This window comes from Nematostella vectensis, chromosome 7, assembly GCF_932526225.1.
Source record: "Nematostella vectensis chromosome 7, jaNemVect1.1, whole genome shotgun sequence".
Taxonomy (NCBI): Eukaryota; Metazoa; Cnidaria; class Anthozoa; order Actiniaria; family Edwardsiidae; genus Nematostella; species Nematostella vectensis.
The window spans coordinates 7,724,996-7,752,512 of NC_064040.1; the positions used below are offsets into that span (position 1 = coordinate 7,724,996).

Here is a 27,517-nt window from a genome sequence, read left to right on the forward strand (position 1 = left end):
TCTGGATTACACGGTACCGTTCGCGTTTTTTATTGCGGTGTGTGCGTGTGTGTGTGGGGGATATGTTGTCTTAACAAAAAGAATAAAAACACTATTTTGAGGAATCAAGGGAATGAAATCATGTCAAATTGAATGGATATATTGGGGGTCAAATGCAGTGGTTACCGGTTTATCGAGCATCGACGTTCCGCTAGAATATCTGATTGATTCCCCCACAATATGAAGACTCCGCAATACACTTATCATTTAATATCAACATGCCTTTCACTGGTACATTACTTGTAGCAATTTCCTAATGGACTACTTTGAACATACATAATATTGTTGGTAGTGCATTAGTAAATAGAACCACCCCTTTCAGTGCAAAGGCCCTGTCTTTTTTGTGTTTTTGTAAACTGTGGCTGTGCTCGTATAGGACACTACCTACGGTACTTTATATATTTTACAATAATAATAATATCATGAGAATCATGGACGACTATGCTTGCAGGCACGGTAACAAAAAAAAAAAACAAAAAAAAAAACATACACACGCATTCAGTATAATCTGGACGAAAGAGAGATAAATTGAATGATGTTAAACCTTAACCTGGAAGATCAAATCTCTCTCCCTTCCCCTGTCTTCCTCGATGTTCGAGAATAATTGCACTGAAAAATAAAAAAGGCCGAGAATTCATTCCTCTTACTAAGTGTTTTACTGTGAATAATATGCAAATCACCATGGGAAAGAAGATATACAAGGGTCGATTTTCAACTTTTGGGACTTTTTGTCCCCCCGGGATTCGTGGATGAGATGTCGGAAGCGTTGGCGACACTTTTCCCGGTTAGGGGGGCGGAGTTATTGTGTTCAGGTGGAGGGAGGCCAAGCTTTTTTCTTCTCTCAATATCTAATTTCTCCAGCTCTTTCCATAACTCGTCTCTTTCCTTTTCTTTCTTTTTCTCCCTGTGAATTACAACAACACCAAATTTAGACAATGGACAAACCAGCGATAATAGCAAACAAGTAATGTGTCTTGACAAAATCATCAATCTTTGGCTCTTATTTGAGGAGCCCGTGGTTGAGATGGGCTGGATCATATTCTCACCAATAGGATGTACTTACTTTTGTCGATCTGCTTTGTATGACGAAGTTAGTTCATCAAACAGCTTGCCATTCATTTCCATAAATGTTTTGAGAACATTATATACTAACGCTACTATGGTCCTGAAAATATAGTGAGATGATGATTAGGGTAGCTCAGCACAACAGCCAGTTTTGCCTTAATTTTAAAACGTTATTTTTTTAAAATGCCGTTAAATAACTATGACTATGACTACAAAACTGTATTTAAATGCAGTTAAATAACTATGACAATGACTACAAAGAAAAAAACCCTAGAAAGGAATTCACAATATAACTGCTAACTCGAACTGGCGTCAAGTTCCCTAGAAATAAATTTTCAATCATTCCTACTTGGACAACCCGGACAAGCTGCTAAATATAACCCTGTATTTCGTTTTCCTTGAGGGTTTGGTTCCACTGTACCTTCACTGAAACAAAACTTTAGCCCCACCAATGCATGTTTTAAAAATAGCAAGGGATCTTGTCATTTGTGATGGACACTTACTGATTCCAGTGATCCTTGGAAATTCGATATAAACTTGAGAACATAATTGGTAGAATAACATTTGAGTTCTCCTCAATCAGGCTCATTATGTACTCATTGTTCCAGAAATACAGGGCTCTTTCAGCCACCTAGGATGAACATGGGATAGAAATGTAGAGATAAGGTTAATACAATTTCTTTTTTATTTGTTCTCATCAGAGTAGGGCATCTTGTGTATACTCCAGGCCCGTAACCAGGTTTTTTTCTTGGAGGGGTGCAAAATACGAAATAGTGGACCTAAATTCCTGGGGGGAGGGGAGGTTGAGTTCTCTGATAAAAATCTGACCACCAAACAAAATAACAGAAATGGATTCTTTTATGCCTTTGCAGTATCTCCACGGGACGTTTATTGTCGGATTTGGCTAAATACCACCGTGATCTAGCTTATGCTTTAAATAGTTTTGTCTACAAATAGCATGTCTGAGAACCAAAAGTGGGCCTTTGGCGATTGTGTGTGTGTGGGGGGGGGGGGGGGGGGGTGCGTTCGCATGGGCCTGTACTTAAAGAATTCTGTGTATCATAGCATGTTTTATAGTTTGCAAATCAAGTGTCTCAAATGATGCCTTTAGAATCATGTATACAGAATAATTATCAAATAAATTTTATTTCTTAGATAAGTTTGCTTTTCATAACTTCAAACATACCTGGAAATGTGGGCTGGACACACATTTTGCAATTTGCTTGAATAGTGCTTCTTCTATTTTTTGGAATTGTGCAGGGTCAATGACATCAAGAATTTCTTCTATTTCCCCTAAGAACATAACCTGCAAAGATTGACACATTTACAGTAAGTTGAACTGACATCCAGGCTGCATCCCAAAAAGCAGCTAAGATACATTTGACACATTTAAGTTGAACTGACATCCAGGCAGCGCCCCAAAAAGCAGCTAAGATACATTTGACACATTTAAGTTGATCTGACATCCAGGCAGCGCCCCAAAAAGCAGCTAAGATACATTTGACACAGTTAAGTTGAACTGACATCCAGGCTGCATCCCAAAAAGCAGCTAAGATACATTTTGCACATTTAAGTTGAACTGACATCCAGGCAGCGCCCCAAAAAGCAGCTAAGATACATTTGACACATTTAAGTTGAACTGACATCCAGGCTGCATCCCAAAAAGCAGCTAAGATACATTTTGCACATTTAAGTTGAACTGACATCCAGGCTGCATCCCAAAAAGCAGCTAAGATACATTTGACACATTTAAGTTGAACTGACATCCAGGCTGCATCCCAAAAAGCAGCTAAGATACATTTGACACATTTAAGTTGAACTGACATCCAGGCAGCGCCCCAAAAAGCAGCTAAGATACATTTGACACATTTAGGTTGAACTGCCATCCAGGCTGCATCCCAAAAAGCAACAAAGATACATTTGACACATTTAATTTGAATTGACATCCAGGCTGCAACCCAAAAAGCAGCTAAGATACATTTGACACAATTAAGTTGAACTGACATCCAGGCAGCACCCCAAAAAGCAGCTAAGATACATTTGACACATTTAAGTTGAACTGACATCCAGGCAGCGCCCCAAAAAGCAGCTAAGATACATTTGACACATTTAAGTTGAATTGACATCCAGGCTGCATCCCAAAAAGCAGCTTAGATACATTTGACACATTTAAGTTGAATTGACATCCAGGCTGCATCCCAAAAAGCAGCTAAGATACATTTGACACAATTAAGTTGAACTGACATCCAGGCAGCGCCCCCCAAAACAGCTCAGACGACAAAATGAAGTAAAGGAATGTTAAGTGAGGTTTGGCCACTTATTTTACAGATTTGTATTCAAATAAACTTGAAGAATACTCACTTCTTTTTGACTACTTGTCTTTGGCCAATATCTCAACAAGCCAAGAATAACTTCATCAGTAAGGGCAGCATCTTTTTCCAAGAATTGGACAATGCAGTATGCAAGCTGAAAGCGAGAAAGGAAGGATGAGTTTTATTTTTTTTCGAATTTCAAAAACATTGTATGACAGAGCATCCATAAAATTCCATTTTTTTTTCATCATCCTTATATTATTTAGGTCTAGTATCAATCAAATTACATGCTCTAATTAGCTAAAACAAAAAAATCAATTTTGTTTGTCTGTAAGTGAGCGTACAAAGAGGCCTTAGCTTAGGGTTGGTCTGAATTAGGAATCACGTTGACCATGGAAATACTGACCTCCGAGAGGGGAATGTATAGTAAATACAACATAATAATATAAGCTAACTAGAAATCAAACAGCTTGCATAATGTATACTGGACTCACCTGAGCATGATAAAGTCCTAAGCACTTCACTTTGTGAAGGGGGATGAGAACACGCTTTAAAAACTGCTTGTGTTCGGCTTTCAAAGGAAGGGCAAATCCATTGATAATACTGAAAACAAAATATGACAAATAAGGCATGCCATTTTCTCTGTGGGACTGTTGGAAGAGAAATGGGTCAGTCATATGAACACAATGCTCTCAGGTGAACAATAAAGACATGACAAGGAAAGTGCATTTTGAGCCCAAGATCAAGCCCAAAAGAAACACACACTCATATCATGGGCCATTATGACAACACAAAATAGCTAATGATTAATCTGAGAGATTTGTCTGAGATTTCATACGTGCGCACCCAAGTTCTTTCATGACATATTAAACCTGGTCTATCTGTACACATTGTAAGAATATAGTAAGTTTTAGACTTACCTTCCTAAAATTTCCAGTAACTCGCCAACTCCATTGAAGTGTTCTGTCTCAAAGACAAATCTGACAAAGGCAGGGCAAATTAATATAAAAAAATATAAATACATGTGGTATAACAAAAAAAATTTGTTTGTTGGGCTATGTGGCCCATATAAGCTTATAAGTAATTTTATGTGTTATCATAAAATTACTTATAAGCTAATATCTAGAAGTTCATACACAGAATATTGAAAAAAGTGCTTTATGTACAATGGTTTGAAGGTTTTTTTTTTCCCAGATAAGAGATTTCACACCTTCCTATCACAATTAGGGGAGATGTGATACAGTTCTTTTACCAAAAAGGCCTTCTTCTGGGCTAGGTCCACATACAACAAAGATAATTATTAATCTTATAATTGGTACAGCTCAACACATTTATTTTGAAAAAAAAAAAGGATTCAGCCCCTCAAAAAGGAAAACCCTAAAATCAATAGCAGGGTTGTTCCTAAGTGCCGGCTGCCAGCAGGTTTTGTCAGCTGGGAAAGGGGTAATAGCTAGCTAAATTAAAGCTAGTAAACACTCCATGATCCACTTTGTACTATATTTTGCTGGTTGGGTTTTCAAGGCAACCTGCAGATGGATTTATTAGGGACAACCCTGCTTTAGCTTGCAGCATAGTAAACAATAGACAAGAATAGCAGCAATCAGGGGCGGATCCAGGAGCGTCTATTGTGGGAGGCCTTAGCTAGGATTTCAAAAAAGAGGAGGCCCAATTCATTTTTCATTTGTTTTCTTAAATTTCTTCATAATTATAACGAACATCTCAGAGAAGGCCCAATTTATTTTTTATATGTTTTCTTAAATTTCTTCATAATTGTACTGAACATGTCAGAGAAGAGCCCACCCCTAGATCCGACCAAGGCAGTTTAGGCTATTTTTGGATAAGAACAAAATAATAAAAAGGGGGAAGGAAAAGAGAACTTACGTCCCAACTGACTTCCTTCCCCCCAACATGCTAAGAAATAAAATAAGGGTGTTATTACAAAGGAGGGATATGTCGACGTCAGTGCATACATAATGTTCAGTGACAGAACATGAAATCACACAATATCACAAAATAGGGGTACATAATAAAAAGAAATAATACAGGTAGACATAATATTAAAACAAGTTTCAGGCCATAAGCAAGTATGGACACTCCAGGCACGAACGCAGGATTGGCCAAGGGGGGTGCGCGGTCATAGGTATCATATGGAAAAAGCATAGAATTTGAAGATTCCTTAATAAGGAATGACCACCTTTTTGCAGCCATCGACGGGTGAGTGTGCACCATGCGCACCCCCCTGTGTACACGCCTGCACTCAAGCAAGAATATTTTATTCTCTTATCACCTCAGAGCTCAAAGTTCATCATTTTATCGAGGTGCATACATGTGTGCAAATGAGTCTTTTAAGTCTGTAACTATGAGCTCTGTATAGTACAACAGTGGAATACAATGCAAGTGAAATATCTGGACATCAAGACCATATAACTAAACCCAATGGCTCAGCTATGCAATTTTATAGTTATCATATAACAGCTGTCCAAGGGCATACTTACTTTAGGAAAATATTATTAATTTGCTTCCTAATGTAGGCTCTGAGTCCCAGAAATTTCCCATATATCCTGTGTAGCACAGTTTTGAGGAAGTCTCGCTCCCTGGGATCCTCGCTATCAAACAGCTCAAGTAGCTAAACAAAAAAAATCAAAATGCATAAACAACACACAAAAATATGAAAGTACAGTACAAGGCATCATCAGAAAACACATGGGCACACATATCAATAGAAGCATACTATATCCATTCTTTGTCAACTTGTACTGTCCCGTGCAGGAAAAGGTATAAAGTCCTTTAAAAATAAATACCTCATCTTGCTGTTGTTGTTTGTGTCATGCTGCCCATATGAACGACTATATTCTTTTCATATATCTATGCTACACTTTGCCTTTATCATAAGGTCAAAAATTGCTTAATGTGTTTACTATTATTATAGCAAACATATATCATCTACTTATGACTAAATGAATAGTGCAAAAATGAGCCCAAAACAAGTAATCTATAAGAGGGACTCATCACATGTACAATTTAAAGTGCCCTTGTTAACAACACCTTTCTTATTGTTTACATCTAATATCAGAAGGCACAATATTGCTAAAATATCAAAATAACCATCTAAAAACAAAGTTTAATACTTTGTTTACCAAATTCACTTGAAAATATTGCATTGGCTTCCCCAAATAGCTGATGGAAATTAATAATGCTTTCTCACATTTGGTGCTTTGCTAGAATGACAAAATAGCGACTGGAAGAGGCTTTTTAAGACCCTTAGACAATTATCCCCATTATGCAAAATGCTGTTAATACATAGAAGTTTGATACTTTTGTAAAATAACCATGCTAATCTATTTTTAATCCTATATCATCTTTCAATCTTTATGTTACTTATTGGGTACATTAGAAGTGGAATATGACTTGATGTATCTGGACAAGAGACATTCTAGAATTGATTGTAACTCCTACAAAATACTGGGTCGAGTCACCTTTTAATAATAGAGGGTTGTTTTATAAGTTTGCCTGTATATTTTGAAGACTCTAGATCAGCCATACTCCATAGTCCCTTTTGAACACCAGAATTTCTGATTATGTTAGAAAAAGTGGAAAGGAAAAGGTATTATCTTTCAAATAGAAACCTTTAAAATAAGTGCCATGCTTGTGAGGATGTTTATCCTACCTGCAAAACAAACTTCTGATCAATGAACTTCTTCGCAATGCTTGGCTGGAACTCTGGAGACTCCAAGAATCTCAAGAAGAATTCGTAAACAAGCTACAAGAAATAAACCAAACTCGACATTAGGGTAAAAAATGCATAACAATTAGGAAAAAAAGTGTTTATGGAATCAATGACAATCATTGAATTTTTTTTTCACTTTTCTACATTGCATACAGCCATTATTGCCTTTGCATTTCCAATCAAACTGGATTTTTCAAGAGAATTAAAATGTCACATCAACATTAGATGAGCTTGCCTGTAAATGTGGCCAAGACGCTTCCAAGGTGGGGTCGTCTTCCTCAGGGTCAAAGTCAGGATTCTCAGATGGTGGTAATGTTCGAAAGATATTAGAGGCCACCTGAGGAATCAAAGAAAGTTGTTAAGACTTGGAAACCTGCTACTGTTGGATTGAAAACAAATTGGAAATTCCAGTCCAGAACATTTAAACCTGATAGAACTAAGATAATGAACTGGAAAATCCATCTCATTCTAAACAAAAACAAAAAAATGCAGAATAAATATCATATTTTGCAATGCTAAAATATAATGCACTGGCAATCAGACAATAAACCTAGGTAGGCACTTAAAGATGGGAAAGGTCAAGTGGATTAAGCTTAAACACAACCACATCACAATAACCCAGATGGATCACAAGGCAGATATCACAGCCAAGATAGCAGAACTTACAGCAGACGAATTGCACTAGCTATTCTTAACATGTGGGTTTAAGGGCAGCAAAGAAACAATGACTGATAAAAGCTAGGAGTTAAGGACCTTTTGCACTGCAAAAGTTAGCAGGAAAATTATATAAACTGTCTGATCTTTCAGTTCAGAACTGTCTGAAAATGGTATTTGCTAATTAAAAAAGTGCTCTCTGCTTTGACGTCATTGCACTTTACGAAAGTATTTTTTGGGGAAATACTAGTATTGTGCTTCAATAAAGTGCTTTTACAGGAAATATACCACAGAGTTTTGAGAAATGAACTATAAGGTTTATGGTATTGCTTTTAGTGTGATGAAAGAATGTTTTGTTGAAATCAATCGGAATTCATTCATGCATGATTCCTGTAGCAAATAATCAGATTACTTGGAATAACTAAACTTGGATTAGCATACAACAGAGTTACCATTGTTGACTAATAAAAGGAGTAACAAATAGTTATCCTCACAAATATGCTAGCCACATTCCTCATTAAACCTGCAAAGCATTCTTAATATTTCTATGTATAAATTTCAGAGGAAAACATCTTCAAACATCAAGATTATAAACAGGATAAAAAGCTATTAGAAACCAGTCATGACAACAAATAGCAGACAGTTGAGCAGATTTAAAACTAAATGTCAAAAACAATTATCTCACCACTATTGTTTGTGACTAAAGACTATTGAACCTTTTTTTATTCCACAGTAAATCATCATTAGTGTAAACCTTTCAATGTGATGCAGTGTGTTTTCAGTGAACTTGAATTCTCTGGCTAGCATAATAGTTCATTGAAATAAGCTTAGTAGAACTATAGCTGATGTAACACTAAGTCATTCAGTCAGCATAATCTTGAAAAGCAGGAAGGTCTGACCAACATACCAATTTCTACTTAATCTACCAATCTCTCAATTAATACATGTTAGTTTTTCAAGTAGATATTATGGCAGGTTACTTACACCTTCACTGGAATAAACACAGTTTATTGAATTAATGTGGTGAGACTTTAGTACAAATAGAACAATAGTGCTTATTAGGAAAAAGAGCACAAATTCTGAAATAAGAAAAGCATGATAATGCTCTATAGATGTTTCATTAATAACACTTTTAGGATAAATACTTAGAATTTGAAATAGGAAACTAGACAAAGCGGGTTGAAGAAACTCTGTAACAGGAAGCAATGAACATGGACTCTTGAAAAACATTTGTGAGTGGGCCAGACTAAAGCCTATGGAAAAAACACCCCCTAAAACAAGTTATGTAATAGGGAAAAGAAGATAACATAGCAAAGTTCAGTTTCTAACAAACACCAAACATGCAAAGGACAGACTGGCAGTACAGCCATAGGACTAGTAGAGTGTAAATAAAGGAAAACAAATAAACATGACATACTTCCATAAATGGGTTAATCTACAATATGATACCCTAAAAGACTTGTGGATCCTTATTCACGAGACAAATTAGAATTCAAGAGATCTTCAACACCAAAACATTGGAAGAACATGGTTGATGTGATGCTGGTAACTGCAGGGAGGACATTCTAAATTGGACAATAAAAATGCTATAGGAAGAGCTTAGGCAGCACAACTGACAATTAAAATCTTAGAAACAAAATGATGCATAAACAGATATAACAGCAAAACTCACAATGGAAATGCGAAGATCATTTATTTTCAACTAGACAGAAAAATAAAATCGACTTGAAACATGAATGAGAAAGGTAAATGCACTGTGAGTTCAATAGATATGAAACAATCAGTGAAAATATATTTGACAGGATGTAAATTTCCATGTGATACATCGTCCAATATGTTGAAGAAAGACACAGACTGGTGCAAACTGCAGGAAACAGAGATAAAAACCCTTCCAAGATATTGTTTTGTACTTGGTGAGTTAGTGGTAAGTGTTACGATTTGCACATGGTATGCCAAATGTCTCATTTTCTACTTAAAAGAAATGATGCAGATGAATATTTACAACACCACGTTACAGAATCGACCCATCCATCTCAGAGTGGGAATTCACCCTATATTGTTGTTGTTCGGAATTGGATCATAGAGGGCAGAGAACAGGAGTCAAACGGGTCAGTAATCGGAGCGAAAATTCGTACATCCATTGTTATTTACCTAGACCTCCGGACACTTGGAAATACTAGCTTATCGAGGAAAATCGAGTTATCGAGAAAAACCGCGAGAAAAGATAATTTACAGCGAGTTTAGCAGCATATACTCAAGATGTATGAGAAGTAAGCGATCGCCTAAACGTTTGATACATTCATGACTAGACCACGACGATTAACTTGGAAATACAAAAATTCAATAGCCAGTGAAAGCATTCCAACTGTTTCGAGTGTCAACTCAGCCTAGCGAGGGTAGTCGGCGTACGCTCACGATACAATATATAACCTCTTTTCTTTGCCGACTACATTTAGAGCCGTTCTAGATCAACTCGTGGACCTAATGTTGACTGAATTTTATGGCACTCAAAGCCCCAAAATAAGGGGCAGCGTAAAAGCTTGGAATGAGGAGAGACCTCCATTCATGCCAAACTCTTTTTACGGCCTTTACATACCATTTTCACGATTTCAGGGTAGACATTTTCTGTAAGAACGCCTCGCCCCGAAGTGACATAGTCCACTAGCTCGTTAAGGGTAGCTCGTTTGATTTCTTTGCCCTTCAATTCGCCGACCGCATCCATGAAATCGAACACTATGCAACACTGTTGAAGTTTTTGGATGAACAATTCTTGCTGTTCAACCGGCGGAGTATCTGTGTCGTAAACAACAACGACAGTTTGAGCGATAAATCACATATAAAACCAACCCAAACGCAACTTAATATGGTCTTCACAGGCTTCAGTAACATTCAGTGCCTGAATTTACCTTTAAGCAAGTTTAGCGGCTGGATTTCTGTGATGGCTTTCGTCCGAAACCTCGAAGAGCCTTGCTGCTTCTTTGGCGGACCTTTCGGTGGTTTGCGTACAGACTTGCGATTAAAAGGGTCGGGATGAGCTGGGGTAGCAGAAGATGCAACAGGAGTGCCTATTGCAGGTCTCTTGGCCTAAGGTGTGAGAAGGATGAAAAGAAGAAAACACCAGTGAGAATACTAGCTCTGTTTGCACAAAGACGAGGGCTTTACCGTAACGACAACAGTACAGCCGACCAAGCCAAGACCAACATTTCACTCACTTCCGTGGCATCCATTCCGTACTCTGACGATTGTTTTGCGATTCCCTGATGGTAATAGGGAGATCGCTATTTCCTTTGGCCGTCTTTCTTCGTTTTGGGACCCAATATTCGAGCTAAATTTTTCAAATCTTTTCGCAAAAGAAGTGAACTTCCTCCAAAAGCTTGTGGAGCGATGGCCGTACAATAAACAAACCGCTCCTGATTGGTTAGCTCATTGCCGCCATCTTGAAATGCCCGGATGTCGACCCTTCTATTGACGTCACAACACAGCAACGATAAAAAGCCGACAGGGAACCGATGGTCTCACGGCAATACAACTCCACCCGCTGCTTGAGAAATAATAAAAAAACATGAAAACATTTTTAACTCGTCTATGCTTACACAGTCTGAAGTCTACATCTGGGATATCATAATCTTCATTATTGATTTTATTTACAGCATAATGTACATGCACATTAATTTATTTATTGTCTTTTGGTTTTAGAAAACATGAAGGTGCGCGGTAATTTTCCTCGTTTCTGAATAAAGTTAAGCTATTTTGACAATCTTATATTGTTTCTCTCTTTTTCTTCCATTTTCTTCCAACTCTGAACTTGTCACTATGACAACTGTCAGCATAAAGCCTGGCTGCCTGGCAAACAAAATGGCGGACTGATTCTCGGGAACCGCTCGAGAAACAGGTCTTCAAAATGGTTCGAAGTGAGTGACATTTTCTTGCAATGTGAAGCGGAATATCTATTAACCATGAATTTACTTTTGTTTTCTGAACACTAGTCACAGAAACGTTATTGAGAAAACGAGCTGAACACAACAATTGTGAGATTTTTACATTGGAAGAAATTTCACTCCATCAACAAGAGATTGAAAGGTAAAGTAAGCTTATATTATCTTTTTTTCTAATGCATTCTCTTTTATGCTTCTTATAAAGCATTTGCAAAATATGTAGATAAAAAGTGTAGAGATTATTCAATATTGTTATCATGATTTACTTTTGTGCTGATTTTTTATTTCTAATTATATGTGTTTTCTACAATTTATAGACTAGAGCTTCTTGATAAACTATGCAGAGATCTCAAAATATTATACCTTCAAAGTAATTTGATTCCAAAAATAGGTAAGAGCTAAGTTTACATACCTGTCAACTCTCCCGCATTAGGCGGGAGTCTCAAGATTTTGGACCCCTTCTCCCGCTCTCATGCGTTGAGCACCAAATCTCCCGCTTTTAATCGATTTTTATCGCTTCCCAAAAATTATTCTATAGAAAATCATCATATTGCCTATTTTCTATTAAAATATTTGAAACAACAAGCAAGCAACAAGCGAGAGCTTTCTATTCGGCAAACGCCTGCAAGGTTAAACCCACCCCTCACCCCATAAATAAATATACCCCACCCCTCCCCCAAACAGGTACCTTTATCCTGGATTTACATATAAGCACTTGATATGTACAATACTAATGCAAAAAACAGTTATCTTGCATGAAAATATGCAACTTGCTATAATGATAGATAAATTTGTCAATTAACTGTTTTACCTTGCTTTCTTGTTTTGTCTTTATTGATTTTATAAACTACTAAACATTATTTCTTTGCACAGTTTTAATAAAGTTTGTTGCACTGCATCCTTCCCTCATTATGAACATCAATTCTTCTGAATTTTCCACAAGACTCACAGATTTTTGCCTTGTCTACTGCAGTCCCCCAGACTGATAAATAAAAATTCCTGGCTTTTCTGCCTAAGAAAAAAACATGAGATATGTTGTGTTTAATGCAAAAAATCCCCCAGGTTTTATCTTTCTTCTCCCAGATTCCCAGAATCAGAATTATTGAACAAATAAAGAGTTCAACTGGAATCCTACCAGTCTTTTTTCAACCAACACCCAGATGGTTTTATGGAGATTCCTCTTTCAGAAAAAAACACTAACAAGTAGTGTAGTACTATTAACTTGCAATACTGCAACATGCATTTGTTTTCAGAAAATGTTTCAAGACTCAAAAAGCTAGAATATATCAACTTGGCCCTGAATAATATCACCAGAATAGAAAATCTAGAAGGTATACTGTATTTCTATGATAATATAATTGCAAATATGAATGTGAGGACAACAATGTAAAAGGGTTGTGGGCTGGATTTCTGCAGATAAGATAAAGGTTTTATTTATTTGATGGCATAGAGGGTACCACATTAGCAAAGACTATAACTTCATTTTCAAAGTGCAAGGGCAGATCTAAGGATAGCCAGGGGGGTGGCCGAGTAAGTACGCAGCTTCTCTGTCTCCTAGTATTTTTGTTCTACAAAGGAGTTCTTTTGTCTCTATTCTTCTTGTTCTTTGTGTCGAGGTGCGGATATTGTTCATTTGCCCAATCAAATTGCAGCTTGTAAGAGCTGTGTACTGACCCGGGTGGCCTAGGGCCCCCCCCCTTCTAGCAGCCAAAAAATACAACAATTGTATTCACTATTAGCTAAGATACAGGAGAAAATGCCTTGAAAGGATGCTCTCCTGTTTAAAATCCTGGCTACGCCAGTGAGATTTTGCCTAAAAATAAAAAAAAGTATAAAGAAGTCCAGAACAATGAATCCCCCATTTCTTAAAATCCTTGCTTCAGCCTCCTTTAATTGGAACTCCTTGATCTGTACCTGAAATGTCTGTATCTTTTATACCCATCTCCTTAGGATGTGAGTCACTAAAGAAGTTGGACTTAACAGTTAACTTTGTTGATGAATTGACAAGCATCAAGTCACTCAAATGCAACATTCACTTGCAAGAAATGTAAGCAGTTTCTTATAGATTTTATGTGAGAAACATGTTATAAAAACACGAGGACCAGAAACAGAACCAATTTGCAGCAGTTTGTCAGACAAAAGCAGTTTCCAAGTAAGAGTGTTGTCAGTGCCATAGCAGGGGGTGGGGCACATGCCCCCCCCCCCCCAATATTTTAAAAAAATATAAGAAAATGACCAGTAGGGGCATGGCTGTGCCCCCATTGTTTTCTTAGTGTTTCTAATTTGTGCCCCCCAATAATTTGAGGTTTACTACGGATATGGTGGTGGACTAGTTATACCTATATCTTTTGCCCTCACCAATCCCCTTTACCTGTAGCCATTACTGCTATATGATATTGCCTTTTTCTTCAAAAAAAAAACTAAACTTTCTCAACAATCTTTATTGTAGGTTCCTTACTGGAAATCCATGTACAGATTATGATGGTTACAGAGAATATGTAATTGCCACCTTGACACAGCTGAAGTGGTTGGATGGGAAGGAAGTTGAGAAATCAGAAAGAATTCTTGCTCTTCAGGTTAGATGCCAAGATATTTTTCTAGTGAATACTATATATTTGGCAGATCTGCAAGGCTGCAAGACTTACATACACAGGCTTGTACATAGGGTGATGCACAGGATGAGTGCACACAGAGACTTGGATTATATTATATTGTAATTTTCCTTAAACTCTTATTTGCTCTTTTTAGGAGTATGGAACCGTTTCAAAGAAGATTGAAGAACAACAAGAAGCATACAAACTAAAACAGGTAAGAAATATGTAGCTATATAAAAATTTTGTTTTACTGTGCAATGGTTTTTTTTTTGTTATAACCTTAGATGCCACCCATTGGGCTGTGCCCAAGGGTGAAAAGCAACATGACAATGGCTTGAAATCAAACCTTTTTTGTAAGGGTGACCATTTCTTATTACTATTTTGACACAAGCAAAAGGAAAAAGAAGATTCCAAACATGATGAAAAACGCAAGGAAGATCGTCCCAAGAACTGGTACACAGATATAGGGTGAGGCTATACTTTATGCTGCTTTGGGATAGGGGGTGTGGTGAAGGGGTTTTCTATGATTCATGATTATTCTGTTATTCATGTAAACAGAGAAATTGTGGTTGTGATTTATGAAATTGTGTATTTATGACCCATGAAATGGCTAGTGATGAAATAAACTTGTATGAAGCATGAGCTTTCTTCACCACCCTCTTGCAAAAATAACTAGACATGCCTTTACATCATAAAAATAAATTGTCATTTTTGGTTAAGAATTTTCATTTACTTTTTAGAAATTCTGATGACAGACCAGAAAGAATCAAGCAGGAAGAGGAAGAAGAGAGACGGTAGGGGAATATTGTTAGAAGGAGAGACAGTAGAGTGAGGGTTGGAGGGGGAAAACGGGAGGGTGATGGTGGGAAGGGGGAGGCGGTAGGGTGAGGGTAGGAAGGGGGAAGCAGTAGTGTGAGGGTGGGAAGGGGGAGGAGGTAGGGGGAGGCGGTAGGGTGAGGGTGGGAAGGGGGAGGCGGTAGTGTGAGGGTGGGAAGGGGGAGGAGGTAGGGTGAGGGTGGGAATGGGGTGGAGGTAGGGTTAGGGTGGGAAGGGGGAGGAGGAAGTGTGAGGGTGGGAAGGGGGAGGCGGTTGGGTGAGGGGGGAAGGGGGAGGGGGAGGGTGGGAAGGGGAGGCGGTAGGCTGAGGGTGGGAAGGGGGAGGCAGTAGTGTGAGGGTGGGAAGGGGGCTGGCAGTAGTGTGAGGGTGGGAAGGGGGCTGGCAGTAGTGTGAGGGTGGGAAGGGGGCTGGCAGTAGTGTGAGGGTGGGAAGGGGGCTGGCAGTAGTGTGAGGGTGGGAAGGGGGCTGGCAGTAGTGTGAGGGTGGGAAGGGGGAGGGGGTAGTGTGAGGGTGGGAAGGGGGCTGGCAGTAGTGTGAGGGTGGGAAGGGGGAGGCAGTAGTGTGAGGGTGGGAAGGGGGCTGGCAGTAGTGTGAGGGTGGGAAGGGGGAGGGGGGTAGTGTGAGGGTGGGAAGGGGGAGGCAGTAGAGGGAGGGTGGGAGCAGAAAGGTTGTGGGGTGGAGAGAATGAAAGAAGGTAGGGTGAGGGCGGGAGGGGGAGAAACTGGGGTGAGGGGGGTTCTTGAAAGAGTTCACCATGTGTATAACATGTGGCAGTTGTTGGTGTAGTGGGTTTGGCTGCCATATATAGTCCTATGGGGAGGGGGTGCACCGGTTATGTAGAGGTGGTCGTTGTATCAAGGTTGTTATTGCATAGACGTGTGTTTTTTTTTGTAGATGTTGTTGTGTAGTAGCTGTTATTATGTAGAGATGGCTGTGTTTAGATGTTGTTGTTTAGAAGTGATTGTTATTTAGAGGTAGTTTTGGCAGCTGTTGTGTAGGTGTTGTGAAGTGGTGGTTTTTGTGTAGTGGTGACTGTTGTCTTATAGGCAATTGTTGTGTAGAGGGTTTTGTGTGTGTGTAAGGTTGATGTGAATGATTATGGTGGTAGTCATGTAGGGTTAACCAGATGACCAGTTATTCATAGACTCCCTTCCCCCCTCCCCTCCCTCCCCCACCCACCCCTTTCATCCTTCTTGGAAACAATCTTTGAGATAAGTAAACAGTTGTCGGGTACTAAGCTTTTCGAAGCAATTGTCTTCACCAAGTACCGTGCGTTGCTTGGCGGCATTCTCTCAAGATGCATCACGATATAACAAGTGGCAGTTGATAACTTCACTTTTGTCGTGTGCGTGGGGTCGACTTGAGGCGATCGCCGGATAATCACCGGCTTTTCTGACGATAATTGAATGATTTTCGCAAAATACCCAGACAAACAGACAGTTCGGCTCCTTTGCTATGACGGTAATTGATGAAATGGAGACCCACTGGGCCAACGATCGCTAACACGTATCTTGGTTCACCTGGCGAGCAACGAGCTGCCGACAATTGTTTTTTGTGTGTCGACTGTGTATTTCTTATCTATTCAATTCTTTGTGCGTACTGGTTTTACAGTTGTATTCTTATGCTTGTGTTTTTATAGGCACAACGGAAACGGTCAAAATACTAAGTTAGCATTTTCTACTCCCGAATAACACTTTACCATAGAAATCTATTTCCTGCACTATTTACATAATTGATATCAGTTTGTTATCATATTGTTATCTTTTTTGTTATCAGAATTAACTTAAAAGCTCGATGTGTTATTTTTCATAAAACTAGCTAATGAAGAGAACAACGTTTGATAATGTCGATACATGTGTCATTCATTTATTTATATATATATATTAGATTTATTTATTTGTTTGCTTTTGTTCACAATATTTAAACTTAATTATGTAATCGTGCTTTGGTACACGACTCTTTCTCGTCTTGATAAAGTAAGCGATATCATTTGGACACACTTTGTCTCTTGCGCATCTTAACATCTGTGTGCGAAATTGCATCCGTTTGATTTCAATTCGACTTCTGTTTGCATAGCGGTCAGATAGCAGTCTACACAAGTTTTATAATTCGAGATTTTGAACGTCACGTTTGTATTTGTATAGGCGACAACAGCGCATGAAGAGGGAAAAAAGTATTCACGACGCGGGGCGGGAAAATTGCAATACCTAAACAACAACTTACAGAGCAACAAGTAGAACCGTGAACACCGGAAATATATATGGAATGTTTGTTCCGACCAATCACTCGCAAAATATTGAAACAGTCAACTAAAAGCATGCCTCAACAAGTCTCAGTGTCTGAATTCTCGCGTCTGATTCGTCAAAAGACAATAAGCATTCCACACATATTTCAGGTGTTCACGGTTTTACTGGTTGCGCTGTAACCCGCTCCAAGGACCGCATGACCTAGGACTGCAAATATCACGCACATACTGCCACACCCAGAGTGTTACTCGCGGCAATGGATATGACGAGGGGGTCAAATCATTATCGTTACCATTATTATTGTTGTTGTTGTTGTTTTTATTATTTCGAGCTTTCCGAAATTATGATTGAATCACTCTCTGCCATGCGAGTACCCTTCTACGCTTACGTTTACCGTTTATCCTTTAAGTCACCTGCATGTAAAGTAGTCGTCTCCTAAGCAGTGGTTTTGATCCCTGTCCCGCAATACGCTTGAGCATAGTATACAAAGAGTTCAAAACGACAATGCTGTGCAGATATTTTATAGCAGTACAATATTTATTCTACATGTTCCGTTGTTTTTCCTGTTCAGATACTGGCAGGAGAAAGTCGAGTACACGCCGGAGTCGCGAATGGAGTTGCACAAACACATGGAAGAGAAACGCAAGCGTCAGGATGAAAGGGACAGACAGTATGTAACCGTGACCACCTCAAGGGCGCTAGGAACAGTGTTTGTTAAGCCAAATTTTGATAATAAACCACGACTTTCCCTCGTATTTGGCTAAAATGTCCCTTCTTTGCGACGGGCGCTCCGTGTTTGATGAGAAAACCCGGACAAGTTACGTTGCGTAATCCGAGCTACTATCCCGGCGCGCGAACTTTCTCCGGCGCGCGAACTGTCCCCAAGGCGCTAACCGAAACGTGACCGACTAGGAAAATAACGTTTCGGCTGCAAACACTGTTCCTAACCCTCTTGCTACCTCTCATTTGCCAGCCCTGTTGATATCTTACGAAAAGTGGCAGAATAGAATATCAGAGTGTGCTCTGCCGTTTTTAGTATTCTGGTTCAATATAATGACTATTTAAGTGTTTTGGCTGATGTACCCATAACAACACGGCATTGATTGAGTATTGAAATGCAGACAAAGGCAACCTCGTAGCAATAAATAACAACAGAAAAAAAACATGCTATTTATTATTATGTTCAGTAGATAATCTCCTTCCTGTGTGAACCATGTTCATTTGGTGCCATATGGTTAAAGCCTTGCATTCACTCCACTCATGCATACAGCCCCAATGAACAACCAAAATTACCTTCAGAAAATGCCAAAATGACTCGCTCCTATAGGCGCTGGGCAAGGGCGGGTAAGGAGGGCAGATTGGTAGCAAACTGTCTTCTTGTTACGTATATATGATTCTTTTTGCATCTGTCACAGCTTTGATTGATATATACTATGCCCTAGCTTTATTGCCGTTAGTCAACGTTGATTTATACGGGTGTTAACCACTATAATAAAGTACGGTGTTATCTCGATGCGATAGTATCTATATAGAGATCACGATTTCGGGTCCTGTCAGTTGTAAAGATATATTGAAAATTATCTTGATGTAACAATGTTTCCGGTCGCTTGCCATTATCGTTTTACGTAGATTCTCTAGAGAAATTCATCGATGAGGGATTTCCACGGTAAATTTCACGCGAAAAACGAACTCGACGAATCCTATAGTCAAATGCTTTTTTATGGTGGAAATACTTTTATGCTATTTTTAGTTGGCGAAGATTTTGAAAGTCTTCCAATTCCACTTTTCAACCTTTGAATTCCACTAATGAGAGTGCGCGTAAGAATTTGACTATAGGATTACACTGTATTTATGTTTTGAATAAACGTTGCCAAGCCTAGAACACATTCGTTTGTATCACAGGCGACTTGAGGGGGATCAACCAAAACGGGTCACGAAATTCTTTACTGAGGATGGCAGACCCTTAAATCTGAATCAGGGCAAGTAAGTATTAGCAGGAGACCATCATGGTCTCTTGGTATTAGAGATGTAAATCTTTTCTGTCTCCATGGAAAACATATTTAACTGAAATATATGATATATTTACATCATTGTCTAATCGACATCATCTCATCACCACCTTACCATGATCTCATTTTCTGTTAAACATTATCACGCATAATCACATATCACACGCATCACCACCATCATCCCATCATCATTGTCTGATCAAAATCTCAAAATCCACAAAAAGATTAATCTTATCAAGTCAATCAAGTCATTTTTTCTAAAACATTGTCCTCATCATTACCTCCATTAACAACCACATTATCATGACCGTTTTTTCATTGTCCTTTCTATCTTCACCTTTACCATTACCACCACATTATCCTATAACGTTAGTTTGTTTTGGTGAATATCATACTTATAATCACCATCAACACAACAAGCATCTCATAATAGTCCGCTCGTTGACATTTCTTCATTTTTTAAATTACATTAACTTTTATGTAAAATTCAAAGTTCCAGTAGAATTTTTAGTAATAACAAATCATTGTATTTCTTGCTTATATAGGCTGGATTTCTACCTGACTGACGACGAAGAGAATAACACATTTATCCTCGATTTGGCATGCTACAAGTAAGTATACGCATAGCTGAGATCGACCGTGGAGATTATCTGCATTAAGCATGTGTGACCCGGTTTTCAAAGTTGAAAATTCTCGAGATTTCATATAACCCCTAACACCACTTATTTCCCAGACACGTCGACACTTCCCTGATTGACGTGGACGTACAACCTCATTACGTAAGGGCAGTCATCAAGGGAAAGGTACCCACGCCAAAACAAACCTTTGTGTCAGAGCCATAGACTTGCCCTATGTAGCCTCTTTGATTTTCCCAATAGAGCGCGCGATCTAATTGTTATTTTCCTAAATTCCTAAAGGCCCTGTCACACGTAGACTCTTCGGCTGCAACTTCTCTTGCAAAAAAATTTGTTGCAGGTCGCACGCGCCCTGACACACGTGAAGTTGCTTTATGCGACTTGAAACAATTTCTTGCAGAAAGTAGAAGAGCGTTCTACTTTTCGTGCGACTTTGAGAAATGCAAAAGAAGTTGCAAAGGGGGTGTCACTCGCAAAAAATGCACGTGCGACTTGCAACATTTTTTTTTTTGCGAGACAGGTCGCAAGAGTAACGTACGTACGTGTGACAGGGCGAAGCAAACTAGTTTGCGTACCAAGCGCAAAGAGCTGAAGAAGATGAGAGATAGACCCCGCGCGCCTGGAGAGAAAGATGGAGCGCGCACGCCTCGCCTCTGTCTCTCTTCTTTCCCAGCCCTTTGGAATTGCTACGCAGGCTAGAAGCAAACTAAAGTGGGCGCGTTCAGCAAGGGCTTATTTCTAAAAGGCCTACAACGGACTTCGATAAAGTCTTTGTCAACTTTTAAGAAGGTCCATCAACCACCTGGAAATACAACGGTCTATCCGCAAGGGAGCTTTGAAATAACTACCAATGACAAAGTGGTACAGTTACTTGCTTGAATTAGCCGATGGAGACGGGTGCATTTTGTGACTCCGTAGTGTACGGGAGTTTAAAATTGGTCTTCTTTCTGCTATAGGCAATGTAATGAATCTGCTCTCGAGTGTAAGATAAGTTAGATTAGCGATGCAGCTACAAATGTGCAGGGGGGGCTCCATAATCAATAATAGATTGTACCTCCTGTTTACCCCTTCATCTTTTATGTATCGTCTCTCAAGTCCTTGCTGTATAGACTAATCAAATTTTCTGTATAAATAAAGCTAAGCCCATTTTTACATGTTTGGTCAGGCATTCCAACTTGTGCTGTCCGAGGAGGTAAAGCCAGACTCCAGCTCTGCCAAGCGGTCACAGACAACAGGTCACCTCCTCATCACAATGCCAAAGGTAATACCATGACCTTACCCTTCTTCTCCGTACATTAATGCTAAAAGTAACGCAATGACCTAGCCCCTCCTCTCCTTAAAACAATGCCAAAGGTAATACCATGACGTTGCCCTTCTCAGTATCTTAATGATAAAAGTGAAACAATGACGTAGCCCCTCCTCTTCTTAAAACAATGCCAAAATGGTGATACCATGACCTTACCCTATCTTCTCCGCAAACTAATGCTAAAAGTAACGCAATGACATCGTCCCTCCTCTCCTTAAAACAATGCCAAAAAGGTAATACAATGACCTTAACCTTCTTCTTCGCACATTAATGCTAAAAGTAGCACAATGACCTAGCCCCTCCTCTTCTTGAAAGAATGCCAAATGTAATACCATGACCTAAACTCTCTTCCCCATATCTTAATGGTGAAGTTACTATGATCTTACCTCTCTTCTCCTAAACATTCTCCATAACATGACCTAACCTCTATCCAATTTGGAGCAATTTCACTGTTGTGGTATATGTCCTTGTTGTTCAGATTTTGAGAATATAGACCGCTATTCTCCGCATTTTTTCTCTAGATGAAAGAAACAATCCAGCCTGTGAAACGTGTACAGAAAATATCGCAGCCTAAATTGGAGCAGAAAGACACTAAGACAACAAACTCTACAGTTCAACAAGGGTAAATAATGGCACATTTTAACGCATTGGTAGTTTAGTAATTATCACACTGGCTTCAAATCATGGCTTCTGGATTTTAATTTGCTGATGTAAGTAGGTTGAACTTGTTTGTCCTAAGCAGAAAAAAAGAGGCAAGTTGTCGTCTAATGACGCTTTGCCCACATTTTAACGGGGCTATAAAACCAATGTGCTATTTGTAAGAGTTGGGAGTTTTCTTGGGTATCACTGTCCAACTATGTCTCTCTCTAAACCCAGAGACAAAGAGCCACTATGTGGATATGCGTGCTCTAATTGGCAACTGTAGCACCCCCCCCCCCCCACCTCAGGCAACTGTTTTTATAAACACAATAGACATTGCCATACTGACCAATTCCTTTTTATAGGACAAAACATGAACGACTTGAGGTTGGAAAAGCAGTGAACAAAGAGATGGATTTTAGTCAGATTGTAGAAAATGACAGTAAGAAAAATACATCTGCAAGCAGTAAGGCCAAGCCAGAGCCAAAAGTTGAGCTTGAGGAAGACAATGAGGACTTTGTTGATGACCCCGAAGTACCCCCTCTTATATAGGGCTAAGTGGTACAGCAGCAGGAAAATGTTTAAGATCAAGTACTGAAGGATATGATGGAGAACAAGCTTCCACTTATACAGATCTAAGTGTTGCAGGGAGGAGATATGTATGTCAATAATCCTGGACAAGGCTTGACTGCATAGTTATGAAGGACATCTTAACCCAACACTGAATCTATGTTATAATGGTGTCCTGCTCTTTTTGATATGTTGCCTGTACACACCTATTCCAAGGTTGTCAGTGCAAATGGCAGTTCTACAACCAAACGTTACCATGCGTCTCGAAGAATATGGATAAATCAAAACAATTATCCATTAACGGTTACTAATGCTTGGCTCTGACATTGCTGGACTTTATTTAACACCATTAATTTTACGAATCATTAGTACCTATAAGCCATTTGACATTTGCCATTCACCATTTGCCTTGACAACCTTTTGTGAAATAGGTGTATACAGTGATACACTACGTCTAAGATGTTCATTAGGAATAGGCAGTGGGAAAGAGAAAACAAAGTAGAAACAAGTCTGTACATAAAACTGCAAGTTTTAATGAGAAAGCTTAAATTTTTAATAGCATAAATGCACCAGATTACTTCGAGTCAATAATTACAAAACAATCTCTAATGATTTTAAACGGAAGTTTTAATAACAAACTATTTATGCTATCCTTACAAATAAACAATTATTTACTATGAGGTCTCCAGTGAAATAAATCTTTATCTTAATATTTTCCACTGGACAGGCAAACTAAGGATTTATAAATCCATTCCATTCGCATACCAACTTATAATAGAACAATTAAAAATTTCAAATGGTTCTCTAATAGCAAAGGCTTCCCTGTATTTATGTGTCTACACAATAGGTACAAAGAAATTTTGAACAAGACTACCTATTGTGTAATGGTACTCATGGGCACACGCTCAAAGACCTGATTCTATAACTTATAGTCTCAACATTTATTTCCGTTTCTCAAAGGAAATATGGCAACAATCGATGGGTTGAGATGAAATTCTTAAACAGTACCATCCTGGATTACATTTCTTTTACTTTGTTAAAGCAGAAGTTGCACCAGATTACTTCGAGTCAATGATTACAAAACAATCTCTAATGATTGTGAACGGAAAAAAATCTTTCAAAATAGTAAAAGAAGAGCATCTTCGGAAGCTTCTTCAAGGATGACTGATAATTTAGAGTGGATGGTCTGTTAAATAGTGTGGATTCTAGATTCTATTCACTTTTGTCAGTTGAGGTTTTTATTAGCCTGGTGTGGTTACCATAAGCAAAGCTCCAATTCAGCTTTGGTAGTTTTGTAGACATTTGATAAAAGATAATAGCAATACAAATTTTCAATTCACCTCAAATGATTTTACACACATGGTTTTAAAAGTTCAATTCCTCCTGGTCTTAAAAGTAATTTCTTCAACCTTTGCTGAGCTTTGACAGCTACTCAAGTGCCAGATTTGTTTGACCTGGTTAAAAGACCGGGAACTTTCCATACCAATATAGAAAATCACAAAGATCAAAACATGGAAAAAAAATTGCTTGACACATTGAATTTCAAACCAATGCAGATTTCCTGCTTCTTGGCATAGTAGTGTCTTTGTGACAGGTCCTCCTACCAAGATTATAATATTGAAAATCTGGGGATGTACTTTATTTCTCTTTCTTACATAAGTTTGTCTTACTCAATGCTTTTTAACAGAGGATAAACAAAGATGGCTAAACAGTGATTTGTGCCCTTGTTATCCCTTATTTTCTGGACAAACTCTGCCACCCTTTATAAAATCCACTTCATTAGATTATAACGTACTGTTGGTTATTGGGTTAATGTATTTTACAGTGTTGCAAGCTCACACAATATTCAACATATGCTTGATTCTCAATCCAGAGAGTCACCCCCAAGCTCGTCTGCTTTCTGCAATTGAAAAAAAGTCGTCACCTTTGTGTTGGGAATATCCCTATTTTTAAAACCCCGAATCCTGATATAACTATGATTGCAATAATAAAAATCCTGAAACAGTGAGGTGTATTTTCTGGATATTTTATAATATGCTCTTTACCCTTGATATTGCTTCCTTTCACTCTTTTGATGACTTTCAGAGTTGAATAATAGCACAAACATTTTGATTAAATGCTTTTTGGGGGATAATATCTTTTGGGGGGACACAGGGGTATCATAAAAGCTCAATCTCAAAAGTCTATGGTTCGGACACGACTCAAATCTGTCAGAGTCCTTTTTGTTAATGACACACTGTGACAACGATGTATTTATTAGGAAATCTACATTACATGCAACATACAAAGCTGTGCATATTATGGTACCTTATGTGTTACATCCTTCATTTGATTGATGTTGTCAATCAACATCTGGAATACGGCTGGAGGAAGGGTTTGTTTGAAGACCTGAAGGAGCTGCTGCGGCTGGCCACAGACGGCAACAGCATTTGTTAAGTGCTTTACTGCACTCTCATATTCACCTAAACAAGGAGAAATGCTTAAAAATTATAATTGAATAAGATCACCCAAACTCTTGTTTATGTAGCAAGATATTTTATAGTCACTTACCTTTTGTCAAAAGATCCTCTCCAATTTGTACCTCCTCCAGAAAGAATTTTTGCACTGCAGCTGTGTCTGTTAGATCAGGTATCCTTGACTGAAAATAATTAACATAAGAATATTGTCAGAGCAGTGAATTTATGGTTACTATGTGAGAATGCAATAATCTAAAAGGAAACAAAGTAACACTGGTACAAAATGTTTTAAATTTAATGTCCATGAATCATTCAGTTCACAATCAGTAACCACAATCATCAGTAACCACAATCAACCTATCCATAAAGAACTGTGAAGTCAATGACATGACAATTTTAAACCCAGGCTGAGCTTCAGCCAGGCTAGAGGCCTGAGATTTTCTTGCTTATTGCATAAACTTGTCTATGCATTAACTGGTCAGCATGTCTACTGGCCATTTCTAGAACAAGGCAATTTGTAATTGTGAAATGCAAATTGTGTGCAGCATGCAAAAATGACATGTTTCCAAATTACAGAGTATGGCTATATCATATACCCCTATTTCAAGTAAGGTCGTCAGCGCAAATGGCGGATGGCAATTGTCAAATGGCAGTTCTATGACTGAAAGGAGCTTATGGGTAGTAATTATTTGTAAAAATGAAGATGGTAAAAAAAACTCAAGCAATGACAGAACCATATATTTTACTTTTAATAAATAATTTTATGTTTTATTTATATTTTGCTGAATGTGGAACAAATATTCAGGGATCCATTGGTCCTTTTGGCTTCAATAGCCATACTCCATTTGCCGTTTGCGCTGACAACTTTTTTTATAAATAGGTGCATAAAAAGAACAGTGAGATTTCATTTCATAATTAATATTTGTTAAAATATGAGTTTAAAAAAAGGTACCCATCAGTTTTCTTTACTTTTGGCTATGATCATTGGTGCATAGAATATGACTTTGAGAATATTAGTTTCATATGCATACAGTGGTACTCTGCAGTCTAGACATATATGATCACAGAGTGATTTTGATTTGGGCATACGTGTAATTTGCAACACAAACTAGGCCTAAACAATGATCATTATTTCTAAGACTTCTTAGATCTTAGAAATACCAAATTCTACCAGTACCAGGTAGAGCTACAGTATAAGGTACACGGTACCTCCAATTTCCAGTACACAAAACAATAAGCCCAGTCACTGATTGAACTGGAATTGTAGAGATGCCCACCTGCATATCTGCTGCGTCAGCTTCTTGCCTTTGAGCTCTTTCTCGTCTCCTCTCTATAAAATGGGTCGCATTTAATTAACATTATTAAAAACATTCAAGATGGTGGGGAAGGAAAAGATTTACAGTAAGCATAACTTAAAAGTAAACTCAACAAACATCTTGCAATTCAGAAACTACAATAATACTACAATAATAAGTAATCCAGCCAAACAAACAAAATAAAACTTTGCAAAGAGCCATCTCAAATGCTATAAATCTAGATCCTTGACAGGATGCAGACATGAGTTTGAAAAGTAGCCGGTTCCACGTGTGTACAGTAGTCGACTACTCACTTTCTATCAGCTTCTTCTTGTAATCCGGGTCACTCCTTCTCTTGTAGTCAAAATAAATGCAATATGCCAGGAACATGGAGCCACATACTCCTGCTACTACTGTAGCTATCTGGCTAGAGCTCATTGTGTGAAGAAGATTTTATATTGGGTGAAAACTACAAGATCGAAACGAACTGCTCAAGTTGAACTGTGACTTAGCGACCACGCAGGTTTATGCAATAATTACCATAATGCATTGCGGGGTACTGGAGGATGAGCGGGAAGGGGGGGGGGGAAATGCTTGGGAAAAATGGATTCACCCCCCCCCCCCCCCCTCATCTGGACTCTGGTAAAAGCACATCCCCTTAATATCCGGATCGCGCGGTCGGTTCCTTTTTTGTGACATCAAGATTCCTTCAAGATGCAAGAAATGTTCCGCCAAACAACCTGCGCTCGACGTGTAAAAGTTGGAAAGCAGGCCTCTTTGACTTTAAATTACTCGGTCTTAAGAAAAAAAACCAAAAAGCTATAAACCTTCCATGAACTAAATCAGAAAAGAGTCAATCTCACCCATGGAGAACAAAAACTAAATTAAATGCTCTAGCAAATATATATAAGAACAATTAAAAGTCCAGTGCCCGATGCGGTATTATGTATAAATCAATTAGTGCAAGCTTTGAGAGTTCCTTTAAGTGCATGAATATCCGCCAGACGCTGTCTCGAATACAAAGAAAAGTAGACTGTCGACCTACTCTCTATCATATCTAACTTATTTACTAACCATTATCCTGAGCAGTACTTTGCACTGTTGCAGGCAAAAACATGAAAATGAAAAATAATAACCAATAGTCGTCACTCAGATGCCAATTGGATTTCGAAAGCGTACTGAGTGTTTAGCCTAAGAT

At 38.5% G+C, this 27,517-nt stretch overlaps 3 protein-coding genes across 4 annotated transcripts; 1 reads left to right on the forward strand and 2 right to left on the reverse strand.

The window, feature by feature from the left end:
• Positions 1–234: 234 nt before the first annotated feature.
• LOC5520891 (serine/threonine-protein phosphatase 2A 56 kDa regulatory subunit epsilon isoform) lies at positions 235–11,212 on the reverse strand. Of its 2 annotated transcripts, XM_048730018.1 has the most exons (14): positions 11,010–11,212; positions 10,704–10,881; positions 10,394–10,590; positions 7,379–7,480; positions 7,084–7,176; positions 5,912–6,042; positions 5,298–5,327; positions 4,337–4,396; positions 3,911–4,019; positions 3,466–3,570; positions 2,291–2,410; positions 1,608–1,735; positions 1,103–1,204; positions 235–943 (listed from the first exon to the last, which is right to left on the reverse strand). In XM_048730018.1, the coding sequence occupies exons 1-14, from the start codon at positions 11,022–11,024 to the stop codon at positions 751–753; spliced, it is 1,563 nt and encodes a 520-aa protein (XP_048585975.1). In that variant the 5' UTR covers positions 11,025–11,212; the 3' UTR covers positions 235–750. The 2 variants fall into 2 exon arrangements, with proteins under 2 accessions (XP_048585975.1, XP_048585976.1); XM_048730019.1 differs by lacking the exon at positions 5,298–5,327.
• A 381-nt stretch (positions 11,213–11,593) lies between these two features.
• On the forward strand, positions 11,594–23,378 carry LOC5520797 (dynein axonemal assembly factor 11). The gene is made up of 16 exons (XM_048730020.1): positions 11,594–11,708; positions 11,784–11,877; positions 12,050–12,123; positions 12,986–13,063; positions 13,683–13,779; positions 14,182–14,308; positions 14,481–14,540; positions 14,718–14,794; positions 15,067–15,120; positions 17,981–18,079; positions 19,312–19,392; positions 19,964–20,029; positions 20,152–20,221; positions 21,219–21,314; positions 21,881–21,981; positions 22,364–23,378. The coding sequence occupies exons 1-16, from the start codon at positions 11,699–11,701 to the stop codon at positions 22,548–22,550; spliced, it is 1,371 nt and encodes a 456-aa protein (XP_048585977.1). The 5' UTR covers positions 11,594–11,698; the 3' UTR covers positions 22,551–23,378.
• Positions 23,080–26,844, reverse strand: LOC5520798 (mitochondrial import receptor subunit TOM20 homolog). The gene is made up of 5 exons (XM_032365758.2): positions 26,634–26,844; positions 26,302–26,354; positions 25,119–25,206; positions 24,876–25,030; positions 23,080–24,468 (listed from the first exon to the last, which is right to left on the reverse strand). Exons 1-5 carry the CDS (start codon positions 26,755–26,757, stop codon positions 24,433–24,435), a joined length of 456 nt encoding a protein of 151 aa, XP_032221649.1. The 5' UTR covers positions 26,758–26,844; the 3' UTR covers positions 23,080–24,432.
• Positions 26,845–27,517: the final 673 nt, after the last annotated feature.